The sequence below is a fragment of the Prunus dulcis genome, chromosome 6 (assembly GCF_902201215.1).
Source record: "Prunus dulcis chromosome 6, ALMONDv2, whole genome shotgun sequence".
Classification (NCBI taxonomy): Eukaryota; Viridiplantae; Streptophyta; class Magnoliopsida; order Rosales; family Rosaceae; genus Prunus; species Prunus dulcis.
In genome coordinates, this window is record NC_047655.1 from 16,786,910 (window position 1) to 16,813,777 (window position 26,868).

General features: G+C 37.8%; 1 protein-coding gene across 2 annotated transcripts; it reads right to left on the reverse strand.

The window, feature by feature from the left end:
• Window positions 1-24,873: 24,873 nt before the first annotated feature.
• Window positions 24,874-26,596, reverse strand: LOC117631610. Of its 2 annotated transcripts, none has more exons than XM_034364861.1 (5): window positions 26,193-26,596; window positions 25,896-25,946; window positions 25,657-25,790; window positions 25,462-25,553; window positions 24,874-25,345 (listed from the first exon to the last, which is right to left on the reverse strand). In XM_034364861.1, exons 1-5 carry the CDS (start codon window positions 26,478-26,480, stop codon window positions 25,323-25,325), a joined length of 588 nt encoding a protein of 195 aa, XP_034220752.1. In that variant the 5' UTR covers window positions 26,481-26,596; the 3' UTR covers window positions 24,874-25,322. The 2 variants fall into 2 exon arrangements, with proteins under 2 accessions (XP_034220752.1, XP_034220751.1); XM_034364860.1 differs by having other exon boundaries at window positions 24,874-25,356; window positions 26,193-26,584.
• Window positions 26,597-26,868: the final 272 nt, after the last annotated feature.

The window sequence follows — 26,868 nt, forward strand, 5'->3', positions numbered from 1 at the left end:
AATAATTAAATATTAATTTAGGCTCGGGTTATTACACTTCAGAAAGATTACAGATTTTCGCGTAGCCCGAACTATCTTTACTAAAACCACCATAACTTCCTCGAGAAAAATGATATTCATGAACCGTAAAATTTCCCAGAAAATAAACATCCGTAGCTTTCCAAACATATGTGACTCAGCCTCTGGTTCTTAGTGAGTCAATATAGTATAATCCGTGAACTTGACTGATCTGCACAGGAGTTTCAAACTCAACTTTCTCTTTTTAGCTTATTCATTTGCTTGTGATTACCTTCAAAAGTAATAAAAGAATGTAAAACCTATATAAAAGAGTAAAAGAATGGTGTAAACATGGAGAAATATCATAGATAAATGTCTAATTTATGAGCACATCACATCACACACACACACACACACACACACTCTCTCTCTCTCTCATTGTCCTTCTCTGTCTCTACCCCTCTCTCACTCTTTTCCTTCGTCTATGCATCTCTGTCTCTCTCTGTCTTTCCTCCGCCGTTGCTTCACTGGGATTTCTCTCTCTCTCTCTCTCTCTCTCTCTCTCTCTCTCTCTCTCTCTACATAAATAATAGATCTCAATCGGTTGCGGTAGCCGACGAAATTGGTATCTGAGTATTATAACCGATACCATCACTGGTTGGTCCGTTGTCTAACAGCAATCGCGTTAACTTTCTGGTCAACCACATTTTGCCGACAGAAAAAATTGGTTGGTAACTGGCGGTTTACGGTGCAACCGCACAACCCTAGCTCATTCCCTTACTCTTTATTTTATTTATTTTAGTTTCATTTTTTTTGTTAGCAGGGGCGGATGCACGTTGGGACAAGAGGGTCGCACAACCCCTTGGAATGTTGGAAATATCGATGAAGGCTTCATGAGCGACACTTTGGACAGCAGTGATGCAACATCTTGTGTGCACACAAAGGGTTCGATGAAAGTCCCCTGCGGGGCTTGACTTGTGCTGCATGCTCCAGTCTATTTTTTTTTTTTTTAAAAGCATGGCCAAATGATGTCGTTTGATCTTGTCACGACTCGATTCGAAAATAAGGAATATTCCTGAATCATGGTGTGAGTCATATCGTAGTCATAATAATAAAATCCTACAACCATGATATGCTGAGAAAATGAGCCACAAATAATACAAATTTACTTAAAAGCACAAAATTAGAGTTGCAGTAGCTCATAGTTAAATACACACTAATATCTTTATCAAAGGGTTGACTACTTACAAACATTGATTACACAAATCAACAACAAAAGCCTAACAGCTTAGTTGAAACCCGTTTCCTCAAATTTCATCTTGAATCTTGCACAATCTATTAGGGTATGAGCATTCTAATGCCCAGTGGAGTACTGTCAAACCCCTCAAGGTTAGCTATTACAATTAATCAAAGTGTCATGCATCAAACAACACAAGATACATATTATATGCAACCAGACCAGATAAGTAAATTTGCATATGCTGTGATGCCATAAAATCACTCCCTTCTAATCCTATTAATTCATACCTTAGGGCAACAAGCATGTCTGTCCCATACATGCATTTTATCACTGTGGCTCCGAATACCCTAAACTAGTGCCCATCTGTTCCTTAATCCATTTTTCTTTTGTTTATGAATTTCTCAACTTTCACTTTTCATTGGAGGCCCTTCTCTCATCACCTTAATATATTCAAGCCTTGCTCCCGTCACTTGAATATATTCCACATTTTTACTCATAGGCCTTCTCCAACCCCTTAGATATACCTCAAACGACACACACCCCCCAAATACTATTGTATTTATGATGCACATGTAATGCAGCGCAAACATCATTTATCTGTGCAGAATAATAATACAAATAATAACAATAATATTTCATGCTTAATCATATGAATAATATTATTCACTCAACGTCAAAAATAATATCCATGGAGAAACATCAATAATAATATTCACATAACATTAAATAATATTGTAAAGCAACAATAATATAAATATTTATAATACTATATATAAGCACCAATATTAAAAGTGACATTGCCCAATCATCGGAAAATCAGGAAACCTTACCTCACTTCCAACTAGTTAGATTACCGAATTACCCTTCCAATTCTTCTATTTCCACTCGAGCCTAAATTGAACAATAAGGACAAATAATAATTAGTGCTTTTGCTTAACATAATTTTTGGTCAAAAAGTTACAGGTCTCGGATGGTCTTGAAACCAATGTTAACAGACTTAAAAGGAAAAACCAAGTTGGGGAGGATGACGAACGACACCAACATTGCACCACATCTGTTGAACACACATACGGCGACTGCATGATCCTATTCATCGTCTTCCCAAAAAGACCATTTTTCCCCCTGTTTTCCACTTCATTTTTGGCATAACTAACAATAGTAAAACTTTGCAAGACTATACTCAAATTGAAGCTTGTAATCTTAGCTTTCTATACATATAAAGATTTGTGAAAATGGAGCTAGGGTTAGTGAGAAATTCGAACCCAAAGACAGACCCAAAAAATCTGAATTTTCGTTTTCCAGCTTCTTCTGTTTTGTCAGTTTTGAAAACCTAACTTCACTCCAGTATTTGATCCCCCAAAACTTAATCAAAAAGGTTTTGCCCTTTGCTATTCCTAGTTTCCAAAACATCAAAACCTTTCAAAAATTACTTCACAGATCAAAGGAACACGAGAGCCAAAGTAAGGTCCATGAACTGAAATTTCTAGAAAAATACAAAGTTTCAGAATTTTCTCAAAAGTCTCCTTCAACACACCTCAAATACCATCCTTAAGGCTCAAAATCATACTCCAACATCATATCCTTGGCCTAAGCTTCCCAAAAACAAGATTTGGATCTAAAGTTTGAAAACCCAAAAATTTTAGCACACCCAAAATCCAAAAATCTTGATTTCAAAATTCTTCTTTCGATTTTCTTATGCCTTAAAAGGTTCAAAAATCATTCTCCAACTCAAATACAACTATAAATCTACTCAACCAATTAATTATACAAAAACTCAAGAATTGAAAATGAACTTAGAACAAGAATCCCACCTTTCATCCTTCAAATTGCTTCAACACTTAACCATTTTCTTTTCTACCTATCACATTTCTTTCTTAATTCTCTCATGGATGTAATAGTTATAACCTCTATCTTCTTCTTCTCTCTCTCTCTCTCTCTCTCTCTCTCTCTCTCTCTCTCTCTCTCTCTCTCTCTCTCTCTCTCTCTCTCTCTCCTGCCAACAACTCACCTCCCTTAGGTGTAAAAAAAGTTCAGCTTCATTAAGGAAGATACTTTAGGCTAGGTGAGTCATAACTTTAGGTTAGGTGACTCACCACTTTAGACTAGATGATTCACCACTTTAGAATAGATGACTCACCACTTTAAACTAGGTGACTCATCCTTTCATAATGGTGGATTTGAAAGCTTGAGGCAAGGGGGAAAGAATGGGAGGGTGGGTTGATGCCCTCCACATTTCAGATTCTCTTTTTTCTTTTTTTTTTGCCTACAAAGGTATTTTGGTAATTTTTGCACTTAAGGGTATTTTGGTCATTTTAGCCCAAAATTCAAAAACTATTTCTTATGTGTTTGTTGAGTCCACTACTATCATACTACCTAAGAATCATAATGGTCTCACCTCATTTTCTTAAATATCCTTTGAAAAATTCACAAAAAGTTACATAAGGGCATCTTTATCCAACTTGAATTACACACTTAATCCAATAGTCTCAATTGAAAATCACTTGATAAAATACCCATAATCATTCTTCACCATAATATTATTTTTCACTGAAATACGAAAGTCCACTTAAGATCCAGGGCTATTCAATTTTTTTAAATTGACCTAGCCTGAAAACTACGTCGTTTTGGGTCAAGTTTTAAGAAAATAAAAATATCATCCCTCCCCCTCCCCCCCTCCCTATACCCGACTCCAGCAAAACCCCTTTTCATCCCCAAATCAATAGCTCACCTTTCCAAACCCTAAGAGCCCCAAACCTCCCAACCTTCACCACAACCTCTTCGTTGGTAGCGACCACCACCACCTTGTGCTGCTTCTCGCAGCCTTATATTTCAACAAGTGAGCAAAATTAATATTTATAAATAATGATAATATTAGTTGATATTGATATATATATATTTTTTAATGGAATGAAATCTATGGATATGATAATATTGATTGATTGATAATCATATTATTGAGTTTGAATATTGATTGTTAATGTTATGGTATGATTATTGACATTTTTATTTATATGATAATTTGGTGATGGATTGAATTAATTGATGTGTAGAATTATCGAACGATTCTTTAAAAGAAAATTATTTGTGGATAGTCCTTCTCTTAGCTAATCTGGATTGTTCAAGTGCAAGACCGATTGAGATAGATAAGTTATTGGCTATCTTTAGATAGACCCTGGACTAAGAACTCGAATGATGGATTATAGTCCTAATATTCGAATGGATAATTGTAACTTGTATTGTTGGTTTTGGCATGAATTATAAATGGAAATGCTATCTTTCTATTTTTTTTTAGTGTTATTTTCTTCATAGATAAATTTTGGAACTTTTGCACCATGACCCCTTGGCCCGAGAATCCTAGATCCGCCACTGGACGTAGCCCATGTGTAACGACCCGGTCCTAAATAATTTTTTTAATTATTAATTTATTTAGATAAAAGAACATATTACCCCTAGAATATTTTATTGGGTTTAAAGTTCACTTTTTGACCGGGAAAGAATTTGGGAATCTAGACTGTACCGTTGCATAGAGCACGGTGAGATGAGTCCGTAGACACATAGTGTACTCGAATCGAAGTTGTAACGAAAAAGATACGATCAAAATACCCTCAGTGGCATAACCGTAATTTTTGCAAAAATGGTTGATAAAAATTAGAAAAACCCTCAATTCTCTCTCTCTTTCTCTCTCTCTCTCTCTCTTTCTCTCTCTCCTGGCTGGGCTCGCGCAGAACCCCTCTCCCTTTCCCCTCAAACAGCCGAACAGCTCTTGGAAACATCGCCGCCGCTGTGGTCCACCATCGGAGCTGGGTCCGGTCTTAAAATGACCGATGAGGCGTCGCCGTCCTAACCCACCTAGTCTCCGCCGTCAACAGCCTGTGTAGCCGCCGAATTTTGCGAAAACCTGGCCAGTTTCCGAGCCGTTTTTCCTCCAATTGTTTCGGAAGCCTTCGGCCACCATTCCAGGAAATCAAGGTTTGGATTTTCGACTATTTTTCATGCTCTAGCTGATGGTTGGGTAGGATTTCATCAATTTTGAGCTTAGGTAGTTTGATTTTCGAATTGAAATTCGGCCGGTTTTGGGATCAGGATTCCTGCCACTTCAGGTCACTTTTTGGGGTAGGTCCAAGAACAAAAGTGGTTCCAAATAGGGTGTTACACCTAGGGTAGGAGTCTTGAGCCGTGATTTTGAGATTTTACGGCAAAGCATAATTGCTTTGGACACCCACCCGCTGCTTGCGCGTGTGGCGGCACGTGGGTACTGTAGAAAAAGGGAATTGTGTCCTGATGTGATCTCCTAGTCCTGACGAGCACGTAGGTACTTCCGGATTCCAATTTGGTTGACGTTTGAACCCCGAACGAATTTCACCTATTGTGCGTTATCCCGGTTCAATAGGTTTGAACCATTGGATCGTCTTGAATTTAATATATGTTAATCTAGACATCCTTAGGATCGTGTAGGAATTCGTGGATCATGTATCGGAGCTCCGGATGTTCTGATTTGATAACTTAAAGTTTGTGTTTCACAATAACCGTCCAATCCTGAGATCCGACCGTCCGATCTGGACCAAACTTGCAGGACGTGTACCTTAAACCTTGTGGAACCCATAGGAACTTTCGGATCAGAATTTGGAGGACGTGGGCCCGTTTGACCAAGTTTGGGTAGTTTGACCCTTGGGTGACTGTGACTCCTCCAAGGTAGCTTCACCTTTCTAGGAGGATTAAAATGACCTTATTGACAAGTCTTGACCATTATATGGGTTGTATAAAAGGCCAAGTTATTTGTGATTAATGCTTGGGTGGATTCTTGGGGGAAATCGGGAATTGAGTGTTATGGTTTATTGTGGGAAATTATATGATTATACTATGTTCAGTATCATCCCCCAGTTACTATACTTCTCATACATGGCATTGGATTTTCCGGCGTATGGGAAGAATATGTGATTATGAAGTCTCACATGTGGCATTGGAATTTCCGGCGTGTGAGACACTTCCCATACGTGGCGTTGGATTTTCCGATGTATGGGAAGAATATGTGATTATGTAGTCTCACATGTGGCGTTGGAATTTTCGGCGTGTGAGACACTTCCCATACGTGGCGTTGGATTTTCCGGCTAATGGGAAGATTATGTGATTATGAGGTCTCACACGTGGCGTTGGAATTTTCGGCGTGTGAGATACTTCCCATACGTGGCATTGGATTTTCTGGCGTATAGGAAGATTATGTGATTATGATGACAGGACCCGAACCAAATTCCGCTTTGGAATTCGAGTCGAACCCTGTGCGTGTCCTACACTTGGCGAATGTCGGGCACAATTGACCTAATTGCCCTTCAAATTGAAATTTCAACCTTGACTCATGCCGAAAATTAGGCAGAGTCTCCCTTGTAATTTGCTCAATCTCAAAATTTGCACCTGTCAGAACGAGCAAAATATTCAGACAACCAACTGCCAGCACTTCAATATACATGCCAAAAGTTCCAATCTCACTCTAGGGCAATAGATCAGAGCAATTCTAATAATTTACAGATAAGTTAATCGTTTTACAAACCATCGCTTTTGTAACAAGAAGGCGCGGAAGTCAAGATGGCCCGGTGGTGGATGTCTTGTGCACGCTACAGCCTGGGGGCGTAAAACATTAGAATTGTGAGTGGACAAAAATAAGGGTTCATAAAATATCTAAGAACATACTAACCCCCATTGTAAAAATAGTTAGGTGACCCGAATATATATTCTGAAATTGACGTAATACTAAACTCACGGCATTCACATGCTGAAATCAAGGTATTTATATATTTAAATAAATATATACAATCGTATTCAAGATAAAATTTTCATGAAAGAACTGAAATCAAACCTGCATAAAAGTAATGTACTCAAACCTTGAATCAAAGTACTGCAATCAATCAAAACTACCACCCGGATGTATCCCTGTAATTCCGTCAATTCCCTTGGCAGGTCTCGGCGACACACAGTCTATCCGAGCCGCAAATCCTGGCTGGATTTAGGGGACCACAGTCAGCCTGATCCGCTGGCAGGTCTTGGTGATACAAAGTCAACTCGAGCCGCAACTGGCAGGATTCGGGGGACTGTAGTCAGCCTGATCCGCAATCCTGGCTGACCTCGGCGACACTCAATCAAACCGAGCTGCAAATCCTGGCAGACCTCGGCCACACCAAGTCAAACCGAGCTGCAAATCCTGGCAGATCTCGGCGACACCAAGTCAAACCGAGCTGCAAATCCTGGCACTCACGGTCCGAGCGTCCCCAAAACTCGTGAGGCAAATGTCAAGTGCACTGACAAAACTGAGAGTAAACTGAATGTCCGTAGACATCGGAATAACTGAGGGTAATAACCATAGATGGGTACTCACGGTGGTTTAAAATATATAACATTTCTGGAAAATATGCTGAAGAACTGAATTTTTTTTATTAAATCAAGAACTCTGAGAAAATATAATATATAAATATTATAATATTTCTGAAAGATCTGATGAATAACTGAATGTCTATTAAGTCAAGAACTCTGTTATCATCAGAAAATATAAGGTTTCTAAAAATTCTGATAAATCTATGCATTTCTGTTAAATCTGAAACTGTATTGCCACTTTATCTGATATAAATCTCAGACTCTGCTCTCTGTAATTCTTTAGCATAGTTAACTAAGCAGTACAAAGATAAAAACATTTGGCTTCACAAACCATGCTAGGAAGATTCACAATCAATTAAACTTATTCAAGATCAAATAATGTAGTTCATTTATATAAAATCATTTATAAAAGAAAAGTCCACTCACTCCTGGTCCGAGCTAGCTAGACCTCCTGAAGGTCTCTCCTGCGGGCCTACCTGGTCCCGGGTGCCTGGGTCGACGGAAATGATGGCCGGAGGAGGGAGATCGATGGCGTTGAAGTTTCGGTGACCTCCCGGCGATTTTCTGCATTTTTCGGCCAGCACAGGCCATGCCGCCGACGGGGAAGGGTCCGGAAAGGAAGGGGACGTCGTCTCGGTCGTTTTGGTACCGGCCCCGTCCACAGCCATGGCCAGTGGCCGGAGATACAAGGTGGAGAAGGTGAGCCGTCGCGGAGAGAGAGAGAGAGAGAGAGAGAGAGAGAGAGAGAGAGAGAGCTCGCGGGAGGAGAGAGAAAGGCTGAGCTGTTTTTATAAATCCAACTTCAAAATATTTACGGTTGTGCCAGTGAGACTCTTTTGACCATAACTCTCTCGTTATAACTCCGATTCGGGCCCACTACGTGTCTACGAACTCATTTCACCGTGCTCTACGCAACGGTGTAAGTGAAATTGTCAAATTCCTTCTCGATCAAAAAGTCACCTTTTTCTTAATAAAATATTCCGAGGGCAAAATTGTCTTTTCTCCAAATAAATTACTAATTAACTAAGAATTTTTGTTTTGGGTTATTACATATGAGGTCTCACACGTGGCGTTGGAATTTCAGGCAAGTGAGACGCTTCCCATACGTGGCGTTAGATTTTCCGGCGTATGAGAAGAATATATGACTATCAGGTCTCACACGTGGCGTTGGAATATTCCGGCATGTAAGACATTATGATTATGGTATTAGCTCATCACACGTGGCGTTGGATTATCCGGCGGGTGATAGAGTAACAGGGAGAAGAAAAAAGGATTATTTTACTATATTAGAGAAAGATTAATGTATAAAAAGAATTTTGTTTGGTGTGTTGTGATTTAAATTAAAAGGGGAAAGAGCTACGTGTGGCTTGATCCCTTAGTAAGGGTACGTAGGCAGCCTAGGGTAGTGCCTAGGTGCAGTCGCGGACTAAATGTTATTTATGTTGTTTTATTGAGATTGGTTCTGACCCTGTCGTTGGTCCTGAAATTCGATTGAAAACGATATGCGAGTAAATAATTGTTCATACTCCCGTTTGGCTGAGGGGGGGATTGTGTAAATGTGTTCTAGTCAAGACATGTATAAAACTCTTTTTGGATTGATGTACGATTTGGGCTGAGGCCTTAAACTGCTTGCGGTTGTGTTAGGAGGTTAAAACCTCGCATGTGGGATAGTTGGGAAAGTTAGATGATGTAAAGTGCATTTAGGCATTCATATTTATGTTTGAGTTTATTATTTGTTTTGTTTAAGGTAATTGTTTGACTTATGGGCTTTATTGGTAGTTTGGATTTTGATTAATTGAAGGTCGGAGGCCGAGTTTGTGAACTGCATAAAATTATCTTGTGCATGCTGCCGGTTGGTGATATTAAATGTGTTTATGCATGTTGAAATTTTTGGGATTGTTTAATTTACAAGGGAAACTCTATCAAAATTTTGGTAGAAAGTCTCGGTCTTGAGTAGGTGGACCGGCATTGATGTGATATCGGAATTTCCACAGGATTTTTCCCGGATTCCGAGGAATTCGGGACGGGTCCTGTCACCATGTTTCTCAGTCTACTCTCTCCTTGATTACTCATAATCTTCTTCCCCTCTCCTTCTCTTAGACCTCATCTTTTTATTTTTATTTTTATTTTGGGTAAGGCCGACCACATATTCTTCCTCTCTCATTCACTCAAATACTGTTTCTTTCTTTTTTCTTCTTATTCTTCTTCTCACCTTTTCCTCTCTTCTATCTCTTCTCTTTGTCTCATTGTTCTCTCTCATCTCTTCTATATCCTCTATATAGTTGTTGTTTTCATTTTTTTAAGGATATGATTTTGGTTCTCCAACACAAGAAATGCAAGAGGAAGATGATATATATTTTGTGTTAGTTTTGTTAATTTATGAGATAAAATAATTCGAATTAGATTATTGAATATGATATTCAATAATCCAAGAATTCGGATATGAATAAAAAAAACAATTCAAATATGGATTCAATTGTGAAGGATTCCTCGAATTATTGGATCACATTGGGTTTTTCTTTTTTTTTTTTTGAAAAAAATCAGGTATAAATAGATCCATTCCATATCCGACCCGTTGACAACTCTACCGGCCATAAAAGCCAGAGTATCTCCCGAAGAAACCTACATGACCTCATAGCACCAAAAAAGTTAAAACAAAGGCGTCTGCGTCTTGTGAGGGACATTTGTTTTTTGTTTTTGGGTCGGAGTGAGGAACATTTGTTTATGCAGAAAAATAAAACCTCCCACAGACAAAGAAGCGAACACTTTTCACTGCAGATAAATAACATAAAATGAAGAAATGGGACATTTTTTTCTTCTTCGTCAGGATGAAACGGGAGGGTAGTGGAGTTTGATAATCACATGTTTGCATTTGGTATAAAAAGCAGCCTCCCAGGCCACGTTGTGTTGCGTGGGGCCCATCGACACCTAAGCAAGCTTAACATATTCCGACGAACCCGCACCCAACGCACGTCCTTTCCCACAGGAGCCCCTCTGTCCTTGTCCTTGCGACCTTGTCCTTTCCCACAGGAGCCCCTCTGTCCTTGTCCTTGCGACCTTGTCCTTTCCCACAGGAGCCCCTCTGTCCTTGTCCTTGCGACCTTGTCCTTTTTCGTGTTGCCCGCCCAACTATATATATATTTTTTATTTTCTATTTGTCTCTGTACTCTTTATTTGCCCTTGAAAACAAAGTCGTTTTGATGTTGCATGACGTAAGATTGAAAACTATCCGACGCTTCAGATTTGACCTTGAGGTTTCCGGCTCCTCAACAACCAGTCCCACGTTTCTACATAGCATGTGATCCGCACGCTCTGCTCTCGTGTCTGTTTGTGTATGGTTAGAAAAGAAAAGAAAAAGTTGCCAAACTCTATTTGATCCTAGATTCTGGGGTTTATAGGAGTTTAGGCTGTTGGTTGGTTGGGTGGTTACTTTGCTAAAATGCAGGCATAAATATTATTAGTGAACCATAAAAACATACCCAACGAACTGGTGGTCAAACTGATAAAAAACCAAATCAAATTAGACATACCTAATATGATCCGCTTTGGTTCGGTCACCACTATATAATTTGAGAAAAATAATTCAGTTTGAACCGTGAAAAATGAATGCAGCTAAGAACTTTAATAGAAATTAGCCCTTTGGCACACGCATGTGTTAATTGGTTTTTTTAATAAATATTTTATTTTTAGAATTAAAAAATATAATGGGTAGTTATGTTCCACAAAAATAGAATCTATTATTTGAATTTTTTTAATTATTTTTAATATGAAAAAGTGTGAATTTACCATATTATCCTCATTTAATTAATAATTTCAATTCTTAATGTTTGCAATAACTAAGGGCATTTTTTGGTATTTTGAATGTTTCACCAGTCTTTGCCTTTTATATATATAGATAAAATAACACACAAATGAATACAAAGATTTTCTAAGCGTTGAAAACATAGATATGGGAAATAATTGCGGGCACTTTATCGAACAATGATCTCAAGTTCGAACCCTCATAACTCCTTAGTAGTGTGTGTGAGACACCTCATTCTCCCTTTATAGTTTAGACTATCTCATTTTGAAATTTTATCGTTTATGAATTCCTTAGTACGTTTATTTTTTATTTTTTTATACAAGTGATCTAAGGGGAGGGGAGGTTTTCTCACACACACTGCTTGCCAAGGTAACATGGGAGGTTCGAACTTAAGACCACTATTATGCAGGTCAATGCCATTTTCCACTAAGCTAGACCCCATTGTTATGAATTGCTTAGTACTTTTAAATTTCTTCATCCATCTATGAACTTGAAAAAACTCACATAAAACAACTTGCCCAAATGGATACGCTATGGGAGTATATATATTTTTAGACTTATAGAGTAGTTAGTCATTAAATATTGAAGGCTTTGCATGACATTTTTTTTCTTCAGATGATAGAAATCTCATTAATAAAAGCTTAAAGACTCGATTACAATAGCCACACAGGCAACCAATCACTTGAACCCATAGTCAGACCCAAATAAAGACCCAATACAAGTTTCAATGTGATACAAAAGATAATCACGCTACAATACACCCCTGTTAATGGGATAAAAAAAGATAATTATGGCTATGGTACTCCCCCAATCACAGCTCTAAGGGCTCGAATCTAGCATCAAACCAATGTCACATGGCTTTACCCTAGCGACTTTTCGCGAAAAGTTGAAAAATGCACCAAGACACGATTTGGATAAACTGAAAACACACCAACATAAATAACAAAGCAAAAAAATCTCCCAAAGAGAGACCTAGAAAACAAACTTAAAACCTAAACAAAGACTAAAGCTCTCCCGAAGAGAGACCGTTCAGTAATCTCACAAAGAATTATTGCACTTATTATAACTAAAACAACAAACAAAACATAACGCCCTATCACCACCACCACTCGGATCAGGCCTGCAAGAAACCAATGGAGGATGGAGACGAACAAATTCGCATAGATCTGACATAGATCCATCAAATCATTCCCATCATAACGTTGTCACCAAGATGACCAAGCAACCACCAAACTAAGCCAAGACGGAGCGGCTAGAGGGGATGGGCAAGGAGCAGAAGTTAAGATGGGATGGGAAGATTTGGGAGGGTAAGGAAGGGAAGGAAAGGGGAGGAGGAGAGGGATGGAGGCCACCGATCCCCCCAAAGAGATTGGTGGCTAAAACTTTTATCTCTTAGGGTTTCTAAGATTTTGCATGACATTTACATAAACAAAAAATTATATTGGTTCACAATATGGAAGTAAATCGAAGGTAATAAATTCATATCAAACCTATAAAAAATCGAACCTATTAAAGAGTACTTAGATGATGAAAAACTTACAAAAAACCTACAAAAAATTGATCTGTAATTTCCTACATAAATCCATACCGATGATAGTTGGCAGTTGGGTGCCACGCATAACTCATTTTGACTTGAGGTTGTAGTGGGTTTGTCCTGATGCTGATAGTGAGAGTAGTCAATCTTCTCCTAAACTTTTTGTCATTAAAAAAAAATATATATTCATCGTCCATTCCTTACTCTATTAATAATTATATGTATATTAAAAAAAAGTATATGATGACAGTTTAGGAGTGCGAATATCAAATTCCCAAAGATAAAATAGTGTATTATTGTTTTCTACTGTTCACCGTAACGTAGCTTTTTCTTTTTCATATGAAGTTTTTAACGATCATCAAATATTCAAAAGCATATCCTGTAAAATGTTACATTTGTGGATGATCTCCCTTCCCAGAGTCACCGTCCTAGATGGATACTGCCATAGATCTGATAAATAATAACTCCACAGCTTTCTTAGGCGCGTCAATTGGTGCGTGCAAGATTCAGACTTCTGTTATCTTTCTCAGCTGCAAATAAATAAATATGTTTATTTATTACCCTTGCATCACCTTATTTCCTTTTCTTTACTCCAACTCCTCTCTCTCTCTCTCTCTCTCTCTGTGACCAATTTCTCACTTGTTTCTTGTTGTTTACTGCTGCACAAGAGAACCAATTTCTGACTTTTTATTCACCAACCCATCTCTCTGTTTCTCAATCTTCGCTGTTTGAAGTCGTATATATTGATTATGCACAATTTTGGGGATGAATTCACAATAGAAAGCTACAGAATCCCATGGCTTGTATGGATCCAGGTGATGGTGATGATCCTCCTCCTCATTCTTCTCTTCTGCTTCAGCATCTTAGTCTTAGATCTCAATGACCACAGCAACACCACCACCACCAGCAACAACAAGCCTTCATCTTCTTCCACTAGCCGCTTAGTTGGTGATGATCTTCCCAAGCACAACACCTCAACCACAGCTTTTACACACCGCTTGCAAAATACCCAGGTACCGATTTCCTCACACCCCTCTGTTTTCTTACTGTTTTACATGATTTCTCTCTCCTTTTTGCTTATTGATTTCGTCTGTAGGTAGATGTGGAATGTGTTTGGCAGCTAGGAAAATGTGGAAAAGAATCTAAGAAAGAAAGAAAGACAGAAATGAATAAATAGTTTCCTGAATTCCCAGTCCTACTAATTATATTTGTGTTCGTTTTGGTTTTAGTTGTACTTGTTTCCAAATTTTTTTTTTTTTTTATACAAGCAAAGCAATAGTGGGGAGGGAGATTTCAACCCTTTGTCGCTTTTAATCGCTTGAGTTACAAGTGCTTTTGTTTTAGTCGTTTAAAGCAAAGCTACAATGACCCGAAATTTGGTTTCCTTTTTTTCGATGTCTGGGTCATCTTTGGAAGGCGGGGATGGGGGATTGGTGGGGTTTGGGGGTTGTGGGTTGTGGGTTCAGCAGCATTTCCTTACCCACTTTAAATTTGTTTGTAGAAGTTCTTGCCCATTGACCTAATATCAATTGTGCAATAATTGCCTAATTTCATATTTCATCTATAACGGAATTATTTGCCCATAATTTGTCAAAAATAAAAGGTAAAGAGAACCTCCCTCTAACGTTGTGGAAGATGTTGAAGAATATAAACTCCCACATCGAAAACTTAACTAAATAAATTACAACATATAATGAATTGGGGTGCCTCTTTTGTTCCTTTTGTTGAACAACTGGAACGCATGCTTTCCGTCTTCAAGTCTGAGAGTAGTGTCTTTTTCGTGGAAATTCCATTTTGTGCAAATTGAGTGATTTTGTGGTAAAACCCTTGTACCAATTAACATACTCCAAAGTCCAAGTGTTTTTTTCTTTTTCTGGTAGAACCCTTAGATTTTTTCATCTTTAATTTGAAATACCCTCGTTGCCCTTGTTTAGAAAAAAACAACCACATTACCTTTTCATTCTAAAATTGCTTTAACCTCATTTATATTATTTTTATTTTTATTCTAGGCCAATAGAAAATTTCATATGACAATGTTTTGTTCATTGTTTTTGCTGACTAGTTAAGCATGTTTAATGATAACACCTGCTGTTGTAATTAGAATTAGGCAATGTATAATTATACGTACACAAATGTGAGCTTGTAAGATCTTGGCAGGTAGAAGAAAGCATAAAAGGGGAGATAGTAGCAAGCACAACAAGTAGAATAATGAGAGGAGAGGACTTGTTAGAAATGGAGGCCCCTACAGCATTCCATCTATATTTCCACCCTTGCTATTATTTTAGGCTGGCCAGACTTGCATTTCTTAAATGTCTGGGCTTGGACTTTGCCTCTGAGAGTTCTTCAACCCCACAAAGAGGAAAAAGAAGAGAAAGTTGACGTGAATTCTCCCCCCAAGGGTTGCCTAGTTTAGGTTGTAACTTGTAAGGGGTGAAGCAAAGATCACCAACAAGTACACTTGTAGCAGAAACCAATTATGGACTCGTGGGGTGTGAGAAAATATTGTATGGTACTGGAATACGGCAAGGTAATATAAGGTGTAGGAGCTCATCTCCAAGCCCGGTACTGTTCTGCAGCACCAATTTATTCACCACATTGTAAAAATACCACATTGATTGAGAACGGTATTTGAGTGATTGTAGGAGGTTGTAGGAGAGGACCATTGAACAAAGGACTCAGACATTGTTTGAAAAGAAAATTTAGTTGTATTTAACCATATAAATCTGCAATGAAAATGATTTTAGTTACGGTAGTATTAGAGTTTACTTTTGAATTTGCACTAACATTAGGTGTGCCTAATTTGGATCCTAATTGTGGGACCTAAGAACTAATCTTTTGAAATTTACATGCATTAACATCATGCACATGTTGTAAGAGTTTTCAGGTTCGATTCATTAGTATATGGTCATGTTGTGTGCTGTTCATAGGTAAACACATGATATATGAATAAGTAAAATACTATTTTCCACCTTAAAGAAAATTGAAGAGAGATGTCATCTCAATTTATTGAAATCCATGGGCGTGGTCGAGGATGTCTAGTATGTGGGCCTGAATCAAACAACACTCCGAATTAAAAAATAAAAGTTATCGATGTGAAATTGGTTGTAAATGTGGCTCATTAAAGAATGGCTTTACGTGAGGGGGAGTGTTGAAGAATATGAAGTTGCATATCGAAAATTTAACAAAATAAAATATAACATATAATAAATAGTTCCACTACTAATAACATCGAGATTTTTTGTATAAAACCTCACACCGTATATGTGGGTTGTTAAGTTTAAAACAATATCGATGTTGCTAATAGTGAGTCGTGGATCCATCCCTCTGAAATCTTAACAGGCGTAAAGGATTGTAGTTTCTTTTATTTCTTCTTTTTTCGAAAGTTTTTTTTTTTTAATTATTTGAAACCTATTGCAATACCTTTACCTAGGGTTTGTCACGGGCCGAGCCAGTCAGAATATTTTTTGTTCTGGTCGAGTTTTACATTTTTTTTTAAATTTTTTCGAGCAAGGCTATGGGCAGGCCTAGACGGGAATTGAAGAGGAGAAACTGATATTTCCATTGTTTGGCAACTTAAACATGAAAAATCTTGAAAATTAGGGATCAAGATTCCTTAATTTAATTTCCACCAAAATATTCATTATTTTGCAATTTCTATTGAATATGAATTTGTTTTCACTATCATTTATGTCATTCACAAAATTTGACATACATAAATCCAAACATTGAAATTTTTAATTGACTGAAATTTAAACGACAGATATCTAAGTTTCTCATTTAATAATTCTCTGCAATTTTCAATTCCTTCATCCAAACAGAGGGTTAGAATAGTCATGTGATCTCTCTCTCTCTCTCTCTCTCTCTCTCTCTCTCTCTCTCTCTCTCTCCCTAACTGCCCTTCCCCCAAAACTTTTCTTAGTGTCGCAGCCCCGTTTGAGTTGAGAGAAGGTCATTGTTCCTCCTCCCCTCCCCTCTATTTCCTTCTTTGCTTTCTTGCTCCCATGTCAGCTAATATTCTATCTTTCTCCTATGTGAGAGTTTCCTCTCTCTTTGTGAGAGTTTTATTTTGTTATTTTTGTTTTTTCATAGTTGTCCACCCTCTATTTTCTCTGAATCACAACCCCACTATTTTATTTTGTTGTTTTTGTTTTTTCATGGTTGTCCATCTTTGTTTTCCCTCAGTCACAACCCCACTGTCACATCCATGCCTTTGAACCTCCCCTAGCTATTGAGTGTTCAACTAACTTCTCCTCCCTTTGAGCCTTTCCAACGGGCAGCTGAGCCCAAGGCTGGGGGGAAAAAAAATTCGTTCCAGCGGTCAGCCTAAGCCCGGGGGGAGTGGGTCTCACCAACTCAGGCCAGCCCGAAGGCCAGTTCAGCCCGAGGTGATGCCTGCGGGCGGTGACGTCAGTGCTTGCGTCACGCTGACGTCAGCGAGCTCGTCTGCACGCGCCAACGGTAAAAAAAATTTGAACCTGCTCGCGCTGACGTCAGTGCGACGCCAGCTCCAACGGGAAGATACCACATGTCGCACCCTCAGCGCTCCGATCAGCTTCTCCTAAATCCAATCTAATGGCTGGCATTTTTTGGGCAATAAAATTATGAAAAAAAAATCGACTAAAAAATTCAAATTTTTTTTTTCTATAAATACCTATCAATACCATTCACTTTCAACACCAATCCTCATACATTTCATTATACTTATACTATTATTCACTCTTTACTCAACATTTTCCTCTTTTTCACCTTGTATTTTTATTTCACATTTTTATGGCTTCTTCTATCGAAATCGGAGGGGCTTGGAGCACTATGGAAGATGTTTCCTTGTGTGAGGCTTGGCTCCAAATTTGTCATTGTCCCGTGTCCGGCAATGAGATGAAATTTTTTCATATGTGGAAAAAAATTCATGCCGAATTTTGTGAAAAAATTCCGGGGTCTACTCGTACGGAGATGACATTATCTAGTAGGTGGAAAATTCTCAATAAAGAGTTGGGAAAATGGAGAGATGCCCTGGCAAAAGCGATGGACAACTATAGAAGCGGGGAAAATCGTACTAACGAGGTAAGTATTTTATAATTTTTGTTTTATTAAGTTTAATCTCCTGCCTATTTCTTGCAATATAATATTCTTGCTATTTTGCAATATTTTGTTAATATTTCTTGCATTTTCAATAAATATTCTTGCATTTTCAATATTTTGTTAATATTTCTTGCATTTTCAATATTTTGTTAATATTTCTTGCATTTTCAATATGTTGTTAATATTTCTTGCATTTCCAATTGTTTCTTAATTTTCTTGCACTTCTAATTTATTTGTAAGGTTAATTGCATTTCCATTATTATTTTTTTTGTTACTTGCATATCCAATATATTTTAAATATTTATTGCATTTCCATTTTTTTGTTAAATAGATGATTCAAGCACAAATGTGGTTCGGTGCAACCAGGGGTGGCAAAAAAAGTTTCAACCATCATGAATGTTAGAAGGTGGTGAAATATTGCAAACGCTTCATAATTATTCCGACAGGTCCCGCTGTTGTGTTAAATGAGACGCCACTCCGTGATTCAATGACATTGGATTCACCTCTCGATTCCCCTATGAGTCAGACTCACCCATCGAAAAGGAGCCGAGACCATTGGCTGAAAGGTCGCGAAGGCAAAGAAAGCAGTTAATTCAAGCAATAATAATTCAATGTTTTTGGAGAAAATTGCAAGGCAAAACGGCATAAGAATTGAAATGGAGCATAAACGCCAGGATAACGAGTATACACGAGAAAGGGAGTATTTGTGCAAAAATGATATGGACAAGACGGATCGGGAAACCATGGCGATGGATACAAGTCATATGTCCCCTGAAACAAAACAATTTTGGAAGCTAGAACGAAGGGATGTTATGAGAAGAAGACTTTTCCGGGATGATGGGCCTAGCAACACGGATTGGTTAAATGACGGAAACCATTAAATTAGTTAGCATACCTTTTATGTATTTGTATTTTTCATGTTTTCTATTAAAGTTGTTGTAATTCATGTATTTTATTTTAGTAGTAGTAATTCTTAATGACTTGTATTAGATTTCTTTATTTAATAAACAAAGCATTCAATAAATTACCTTTTTATTTAACATATTCCATACTTCAAACAAAACAAAATTAAAATATAAAAAACTACAAACAAGGCACAATAATAATAACAAACCACAACCAAACCATAATAAATAAAAATACAACACAACCTTACCATAACTAAATAAAACATAACCAAAGCATCTATGCTCCATCATTCATCTTCATTGCCTTTCACCGCCCATAGATGCTCCATCATGTGAACTTGACGCATTTCATGAATATACGAAGATTGCATCTCTGTATATCGATATCATTCAGGTCATGAAATGACCATCCCTCACCAACGGTTCCGGCTCAAACGGTTCTCCACTTGGCCCCATGGGCCTTTCATAAATCCGTGTCAAGGCCTTGTTCATTGGATCCAATTCGTAAACATCTAAAGCATCATAATCGTAAACATCTAAAGCATCAGCATCATAATGGCAATGGGTGAAAACGCAAAATACTATTTGCAATAGCAATTACTATTCACATGAATAGTAGCTGCCCTAGCTCCCCCCTTGCTATGGCTAAGGGCAAATGGGTGAAGTTGCTCTTATATTTGTGTCTCTCAAGACTAATGTTTGTGAGATGGCTTCTTGGTTTTGGGAGTGTGGGATCTTCTTAGATCCATCATTTGACCATATGAGTATGATGCGGCTTTGGCTTCTTCCCCATTCTCATTCGCCAGTCTCTTCGGGTGTCTTCACAAACTTTTGTTCTAGTGGTTGTGGTGCTTATCCCGGCAGTAGCGATGGCGGCAACGGTAACGGTGACAACTCATGGTTAAAGTTAACCTTATTAGATAGGGTTTGGGTTTATAGTGTTGTTGGGCTTTTGTTTGTGGGCTTAATTTAGTTAATTTTGTTTTGTTTTAGTTTTAATGATGTTGGGCTTGAAATGTTATGATTATTATTATTGGGTCTTTTGTAATGTTTTATTTCTGATTAATGGAACATATCTTGATCAGAAAAAAAAAAAAAAAAAAACGAGTAATCATATGATAAATCATAAATTTTAAAAAATCGAGATGATATTTTTGAAGTTTTTCTTTAAGTTGGTAAATTGAAATTGATGTATTAATTTTTGATGATGTTTCTAAATTTTCCCACATAAAAAGGAGCAAAAACCCGATTTAAGAGGAAGACAAAAGAAGGGAAATTCACAAGTCAAAAGACTCTCTCACTCATTCTTAGCACTAAAACACAGTGGCAGGTGTCTCTTGCGAAATACTTTGTTTCTTTTTGTGTTTCGCCGACAACATAAGGTGTCAGGTGAAATAACTGCACCAAACCACCGATCACCAAAACAGGCAAACTAATTGAACAAGAAGAAGAAGAAGAAGTAGACAAAAGAAGCAGAAACAGAGGCAAGAAAACCAAAAGGAAATTCATCAGAATATGGAAAGTTCAGCAACTGGGGAGCAGCAGAGGGAAGGACCCCGTTTCAACAGCCCCTGCACTTTCTTTGAACAAGTCATCAAGGCTTGCCTCGACTGTTTGGGACTTCATGATGATCATAATCAACACCCTCCTCCTCTACAGACCGAAAGAGAAATGAAATTTAATGTAATATACCAATCTCTCTCTCTCTCTCTCTCTCTCTCTCTCTCTCTCGTTAATAGTTTGTTTTGCAATCCTTTCTTTTTGTATGTATGGGCCTGGCTGTATGTATTTATGTATGTAATGCAGGAAGAGACAATTATGATGATGGCTACAAGATCAAGGAAGGCGACTAAACCACCTATAAGCTCTGGTCCAGGTGGTCAGATTAACTATTCTTCATCTGTTTCTTCCTCCTAAACTACTTCAATCACAGCTCTAGCTCAACACAGACATTCCACAAACCTAGCATGGCTTCTACAGCCTTTTTTCTTTTTCTTTCCAAGTTTTCTCTAGGTTTGTACATTTGTAAGATCTATTTCTAATCAAGTAGAACTGATGAGGATATTAATGTACAGTTATGGATCTATTATCCAACTAATGGAAGTCTCTTGTTGGTTTCTTTGCTCTAACAAAATGTAAATTGCTCTCCCTTTTTTGGGTTCTTTTGTCTGTGATTGATCAGGAGCTCTTCCTACTTCACTTCAATTCATTAGTAATGAGCTTTCCTTGTTCATGTTCTTAACTTCCTTTTCTGTCTTCTTTGTGTTTTCTCAACTGTGATTTATGATAATTTAAAGAGCGCTGTTTGGGTTCTTAAAACTTAAGACGAGCTCCTCCTCATAGTAAATGGGATTTCAACACTTGTTCAACAACAATTTGTTCATAATATTTGAGTTAAGGTCTTCCTTCTCTAACAAAGTGGGGGATCAATGCCACTAACCCAAATAGCTATTGCCATGATAATTTAAGTTTATTACCATTTTTATATAAAAAGCAATGGTATTGATGGGTTTAGTCTGGTTCTATACAAGATGTTCGATGTGTCGATATGTCATGTGTCGATATCATTGTAAACAACAAAACATACCGGCATGTTATTAATGTATTTTCGTTAATATTGATAGAATATCTTATGGCATATCAATAATTCAGTGTTTAATTAAAAATAAGAAGTCCTACATAAAACAATTATGTAGATTCGAGATATTCCCAGACAATGTATAAAAACATGAGGTGTTTATATAAGTTGTCTGTAGATAATTTGTTTGCTTTGGAAATTGAAACCCACCCAAACTTGTTGAAAGAAAAGAAAAAGCTTAGGAAAAAGTAGGGTTCCTCTATATATATTTATATAAAAAAAGGATTAGTTTGCAATTTAATAATTTTTACTCATCTCTTTTGTAAAATATTTATTAGGTTATTAATTTTCATTCTCGTTTTGCCCGTACACATTCCTTCCTTTGTTTTGTATATATTTGTTTTTTATACAAACGATATTTTAATTTAATTTAATATAAATTATGAGAAGTGAGATTCGAACTCAAGTGGAGAGGAAAGAGTACATACGCTCTAGCCAATTTAGCTAACTTCATATTTGCCTTTTATTTTGTACTTTGATTCCCCTTTTCTTTACTCAATGCCAAAATACATAAATATACAAAGGCTTAAATACTAAAATAGTCCTTGTGTTTTATCATGTTGGCCAATTTAATCCATGTATTTTTAATTTGGCCAATTTAGTCCCCGTATTTAATACCGTTAGCCAATGCGGTTCATTCCGTTAAATTAATTGTCGTTAAATAAACATAAATGATCTTTTTTTTCTTTTTCTTTTTTGTTGAAAACCTATAAACTTATTTGAAATTGATTTTAAAAATTGAATTAATTTTAAAATATATTGAAACTTCATTAAAACCAAAACATAACATTAGGAAGAAAAAAAAAAACAGAAGATGGGCATAATAATGGAGGGGGAGAGGCTGCTCAGCGATTGGGGGAGTGGGAGTGGGGCGACGACCAGAGTGGGCTAGAGGATTTGGGTGGCGTGGCTGGGCATGGGACAAATGGCCAGGGAATGGTGGCGTTGGGAAAGATCTTGTTGGGACATGGTCGGGCGGTAGGGGTTGTTTGAGAGAGAGAGAGAGAGAGAGAGAGCTCAGGGGTGGGGAGGATTCGTGTTCAGGAGGTGGGTGTGGCTAGGGGAGTTGGGCTTGGGGCCTTTGGGTCTGGCTGCGGAAAGTAGCTGGGAGAAAGGGAGAAGCTGAGAGAAGGGTGGTGGGGGTGACGGCTAAGACTGGATGGTGTTATCATCCCTTGATTTTAATTTCTTTAAGTTTTAGATCTTTTTCTTTTTTTTTCTGTAACAAGGGTTCTAATCTAAGAGCTCAGAACAACATTTTAGATCTTATTTAATTATCTATTTTTAAATTGAATTCAAATATATCTACTTTTTATTAATATTTAAACAGTTTTAATATTTTTTTAACATAAATTAAACGGATTGAATCACATTGACTAACGGTCCTAAACACAAGAATTAAATTAACCAAATTAAAAACACAGAGATTAAATTGGCCAACGTAAAAACACACAGAGACTATTTTAACATTTAAGCCATATACAAAAGAATACGAACTGGTAAAACGTAAGCATGTTTCACCAACAACAAAAAAAAAACGTAAGCATGAAAATCTGTACCCTTTTGAGGCAGTAAAATTGTGGTGGTGAGGACATCAAAGCAATAGAAATGAACATTAAAAACAAAAAAAAAACAGAAATGAATAAGTGTCTAGTGGATACGAGGGCGGTCTTGAGGTGAAAGGGAGGTGGTACTTTTGTCATGTTTTACTTGGTATGGAGCTCTTATCCCTCTTGCAAGGCAGAATCTCAATGTCCTTTACACTTTCCCATCTATCAAAATCAGGGAATCTCAATGTCCTTTACACTTGCCCTTCTATCAAAATCAGGGAGAAGGAGAGGGCCAGCATGTGGCTACCATTAGTTGCTGTCTGCAAATCCAACCATAAATCAATAGCATCTGCTGCTACACTGCAACCTCTTAAGTAAAAGAGATTGATTTTCTTTTCTAGTCTCTCGACACTCACATGATGTGCCCAGGTCAGTAGGGTTGGGGCTCCGAAAGTTCGATATGGTTAACGGGTAGAGATCTCTCCCGAACCGATCCGTGCTCAGATCTACTCACATCCTTGAGCAAGTTTCTGATATTAGACCCTATGTTATTGCCCCAGGGAACCTTACTAAGGCTGTGGGTTTTCGCAGCTTTAAGGTTTTCATTTTATACTTGTATCCACCACCAGTGAGTGAGGGTTCAGACCAAAGAAAGAGAAAAAAGTAGCTTCTCAGTTTGATTTCTTTTTGCTTCTAAGATATAAAATAAATTTGGATTCCTTCCCCAAAAGAAAAATGATAACATCAGGTTTGTAGACACATTACAGAAATCATGTGACCATAAATTTTGAATTTGTCCGATTTGGTTATTGTGTTTTAATCCGTTAATCACACGTAGAGGCTCACACATTAAAGTAGATTAATGTCAAATTCAGCAAAATTAGGCAAGATTCAAAGGAAGAAATTGTTCAAATTCGAGGAAAACACTGGACACTCTGGTATTAAACCCTAATACAAGTACGTTTATGTTCACCAAGTATCATGCAAGGGCCTCAATATAAAAAGAAAATTCTCTAAGAGAACATAATTAAGCACCCTAAATACATAATTAAAGAGAAAGCCATTCATTTATTGCTACCGTAGCTCTTATTCAAGAAGAGAACATACAAAGATGAAAATCAGGACTGCCCAATTTACCATCCAATCACATTTTCTGCCCTTTTTTTTTTCTCACTTACCCTAAAGCATTTAATTAATATATTTTCTTCTTAACTGTACCTGTGGTGCTCGGTTATCCTCCTTTGCTTTTCAATGACTTCCAAATTTATACCTGTTACTCCATAAACTCCAAGCAAAGAACCTCAGTATTCACATAGCCATAAACAGCAATTTGGTCCATTTGTTAGATTCCTAGTGTATTCATACTCGTTAATACCATTCGTTGTCGTTCTTCTCAAACTCACCCATCTTCCCCTAAAACTCAGTGTTAATAGTCCTGCTAAAATGGCATACTAGGATATACGTTTATCAACTGAATTACTTGTTCTAAATCCAACCATGTTCAATCCAACACAATGATTAAACCTAGTTATAGGCTTATAGCTACGCATTCAACTGTATTTTCAATATAGTATATTAGTTCTAGCATGAATATACAATACACTTCATAAGAGCATATGCCTATAGTAGTAATCTTTAATGACTTGGTTCCAAATATATATTTACTGTTTAATACATACCAGCTTAACATCAAGCCACAGCCAGCTAACACCCAAAATTAAACAGATTATAACATTGCACAACTTTAATCAAAGCTGTAACGTAGTACGGGGGAAAATTAAAAGCAGACGATGTTATTTGATCAAGCAGAGGGCATTACAGAGGCGTTCTCATACAAATCTACAAGAAACCAATTACACTTCCAAGTGACAAAAAAAAGGAACAAGGCAAACCAAAGGATATCTATCATGAAGGCAACATTCTGAAACGGAAAACTGTGACTACAAAGTTCACCATCCTAACTTAGAATCATTAATTGGGACTGAAACCTTTTTTTTTGAAGTTGTGTATATTCACAAAAATTTGATGTTGCTCACCCTGAAGCTCTTGTATGGTTGTGATCTACTCTACCGCTTATTTCGACTGGTTATATAGTTGAGTGCCAGCCTAGAGAACCGGGTGATAGTGAAAAACATTTGCCACAGAGCACGGCCCTTCACAATCCCCTCCCGTATGCCTCTTGCAGTTCTAGCCAAAACTGGCCCTGGAACCTCAGTTTTCGGACTGGTTACCTCCTGCACCGATGCTAAGCAAGTAAAGATGAATTTTACATTCATTGCTCCAAAACCCAATTGAAAACTAAAGGTAAAACAACAATAACCAAAAAAAGACTACAGAAGACATGGATAACCTGATGGAGCCATGTTTGTCAAGCGGCGCAACCTCTCCTCTGCCACGCGAACAGCTCGAGTGGAACTTCTAACACCCTGTGTAATTTCCTGGCTGCAGCACAAACTAAATGAGTCAGCTGATAATGAGTTAATTAAAGATATCTTCCATTTAGCTTAAGACAAGCATATAAGAACTTTGAAATGGTAATGCCAACCCAAGATCACTGAGCTCCATAGTGAGGTCACTGATCTCCATCCCGGATAAACGAACAGCAGCCATTGTGTCAGGAAGCTCTTCCCTCATAACATCCATCAGCTTTTCAAGTGATTGAGCTGCTCTCTTGAAAGCCTTTAGAAAACCACATTGGAAATTCACTTTACTAACAGCGATTGCTCAAGAAAAACATAGCCAATTTCCAATGCTGATTAAAATCAAGTATTCAAGACTACAAACCAGAAGCGCGGGGATTGCAGAGCAGAAGAGCCACGTCGCAGAAACTGCTGCCTATTAGAAAAACCCAAAAACCAAAAACAAAACTTGACTCAATAGCAGAAACACACCACCAATGTCTGTAATTCTTTCAAAAAATGTTAGCTGAGATTGTTGGGTTTTGCTTTCAGAACACCCTGAAGAAAAACCCACCTTGAAGAATCTAATTTCCAAAGCATATTAAACTTCAATCAGAAACAGAACTATGCTTCCAAAAGCATAAAAAGTATATTAAAAATCTAGAGAGAGAGAGAGAGTTACGGCGCAAGCAACGACATTGAGCAAGACGATGTGGCGGTGGGTGAGGTTCCAGTGGGAGAGCTGAAGAAGTGAAGCCGAAGGTAATGGAGATCCCACACTTTCCGTGTAGTGCGATGAAACTGACGGCTGAGATGCTTCGTTAACATACTCAGACCGTACGGACACCGAGTTCACCCGTCCAGCCGGAAGTCTGAGATGGTAGGGCAGACGGCCAGGCTTTTTGCTCCCCAGGAAGCTGTAGCTTTGCTTGATTGTGGGTTTCACCTGCAATTTCAGACCAGACAACATTGCTTCCCTCTCTCCTCTCTCTCTCTCTCTCTGGAGGAGCCTACGAGACTCGGTCACTCGCCCCTCGCAATCTCCACCAGCAGCAAGCAGGCCTCAGCAGAGCAAACAATTTGTGCGTCATTTCTGGCTAAGCCAAGGGCCTTTTTGTCATTTCATTCCTGTAAGATTATCAATTGGGCTCTCTGTTTCTACGAGCATTTCCACCAGTTGCCTCTTGCCATGGCAAGATTAGCCCTAGGGCAGGCACTATTCACGTAAATAGTGGCTGCCCAAGCCCCCTCCAGCAAAATGTGTTTCCAGCAGTTGGGGCTTCCCATGGCAAATACTATTCATTTTTTTGTTTTTTTCACAACTTTGTTTACTTAAACAATTAATTAGGATAATATTT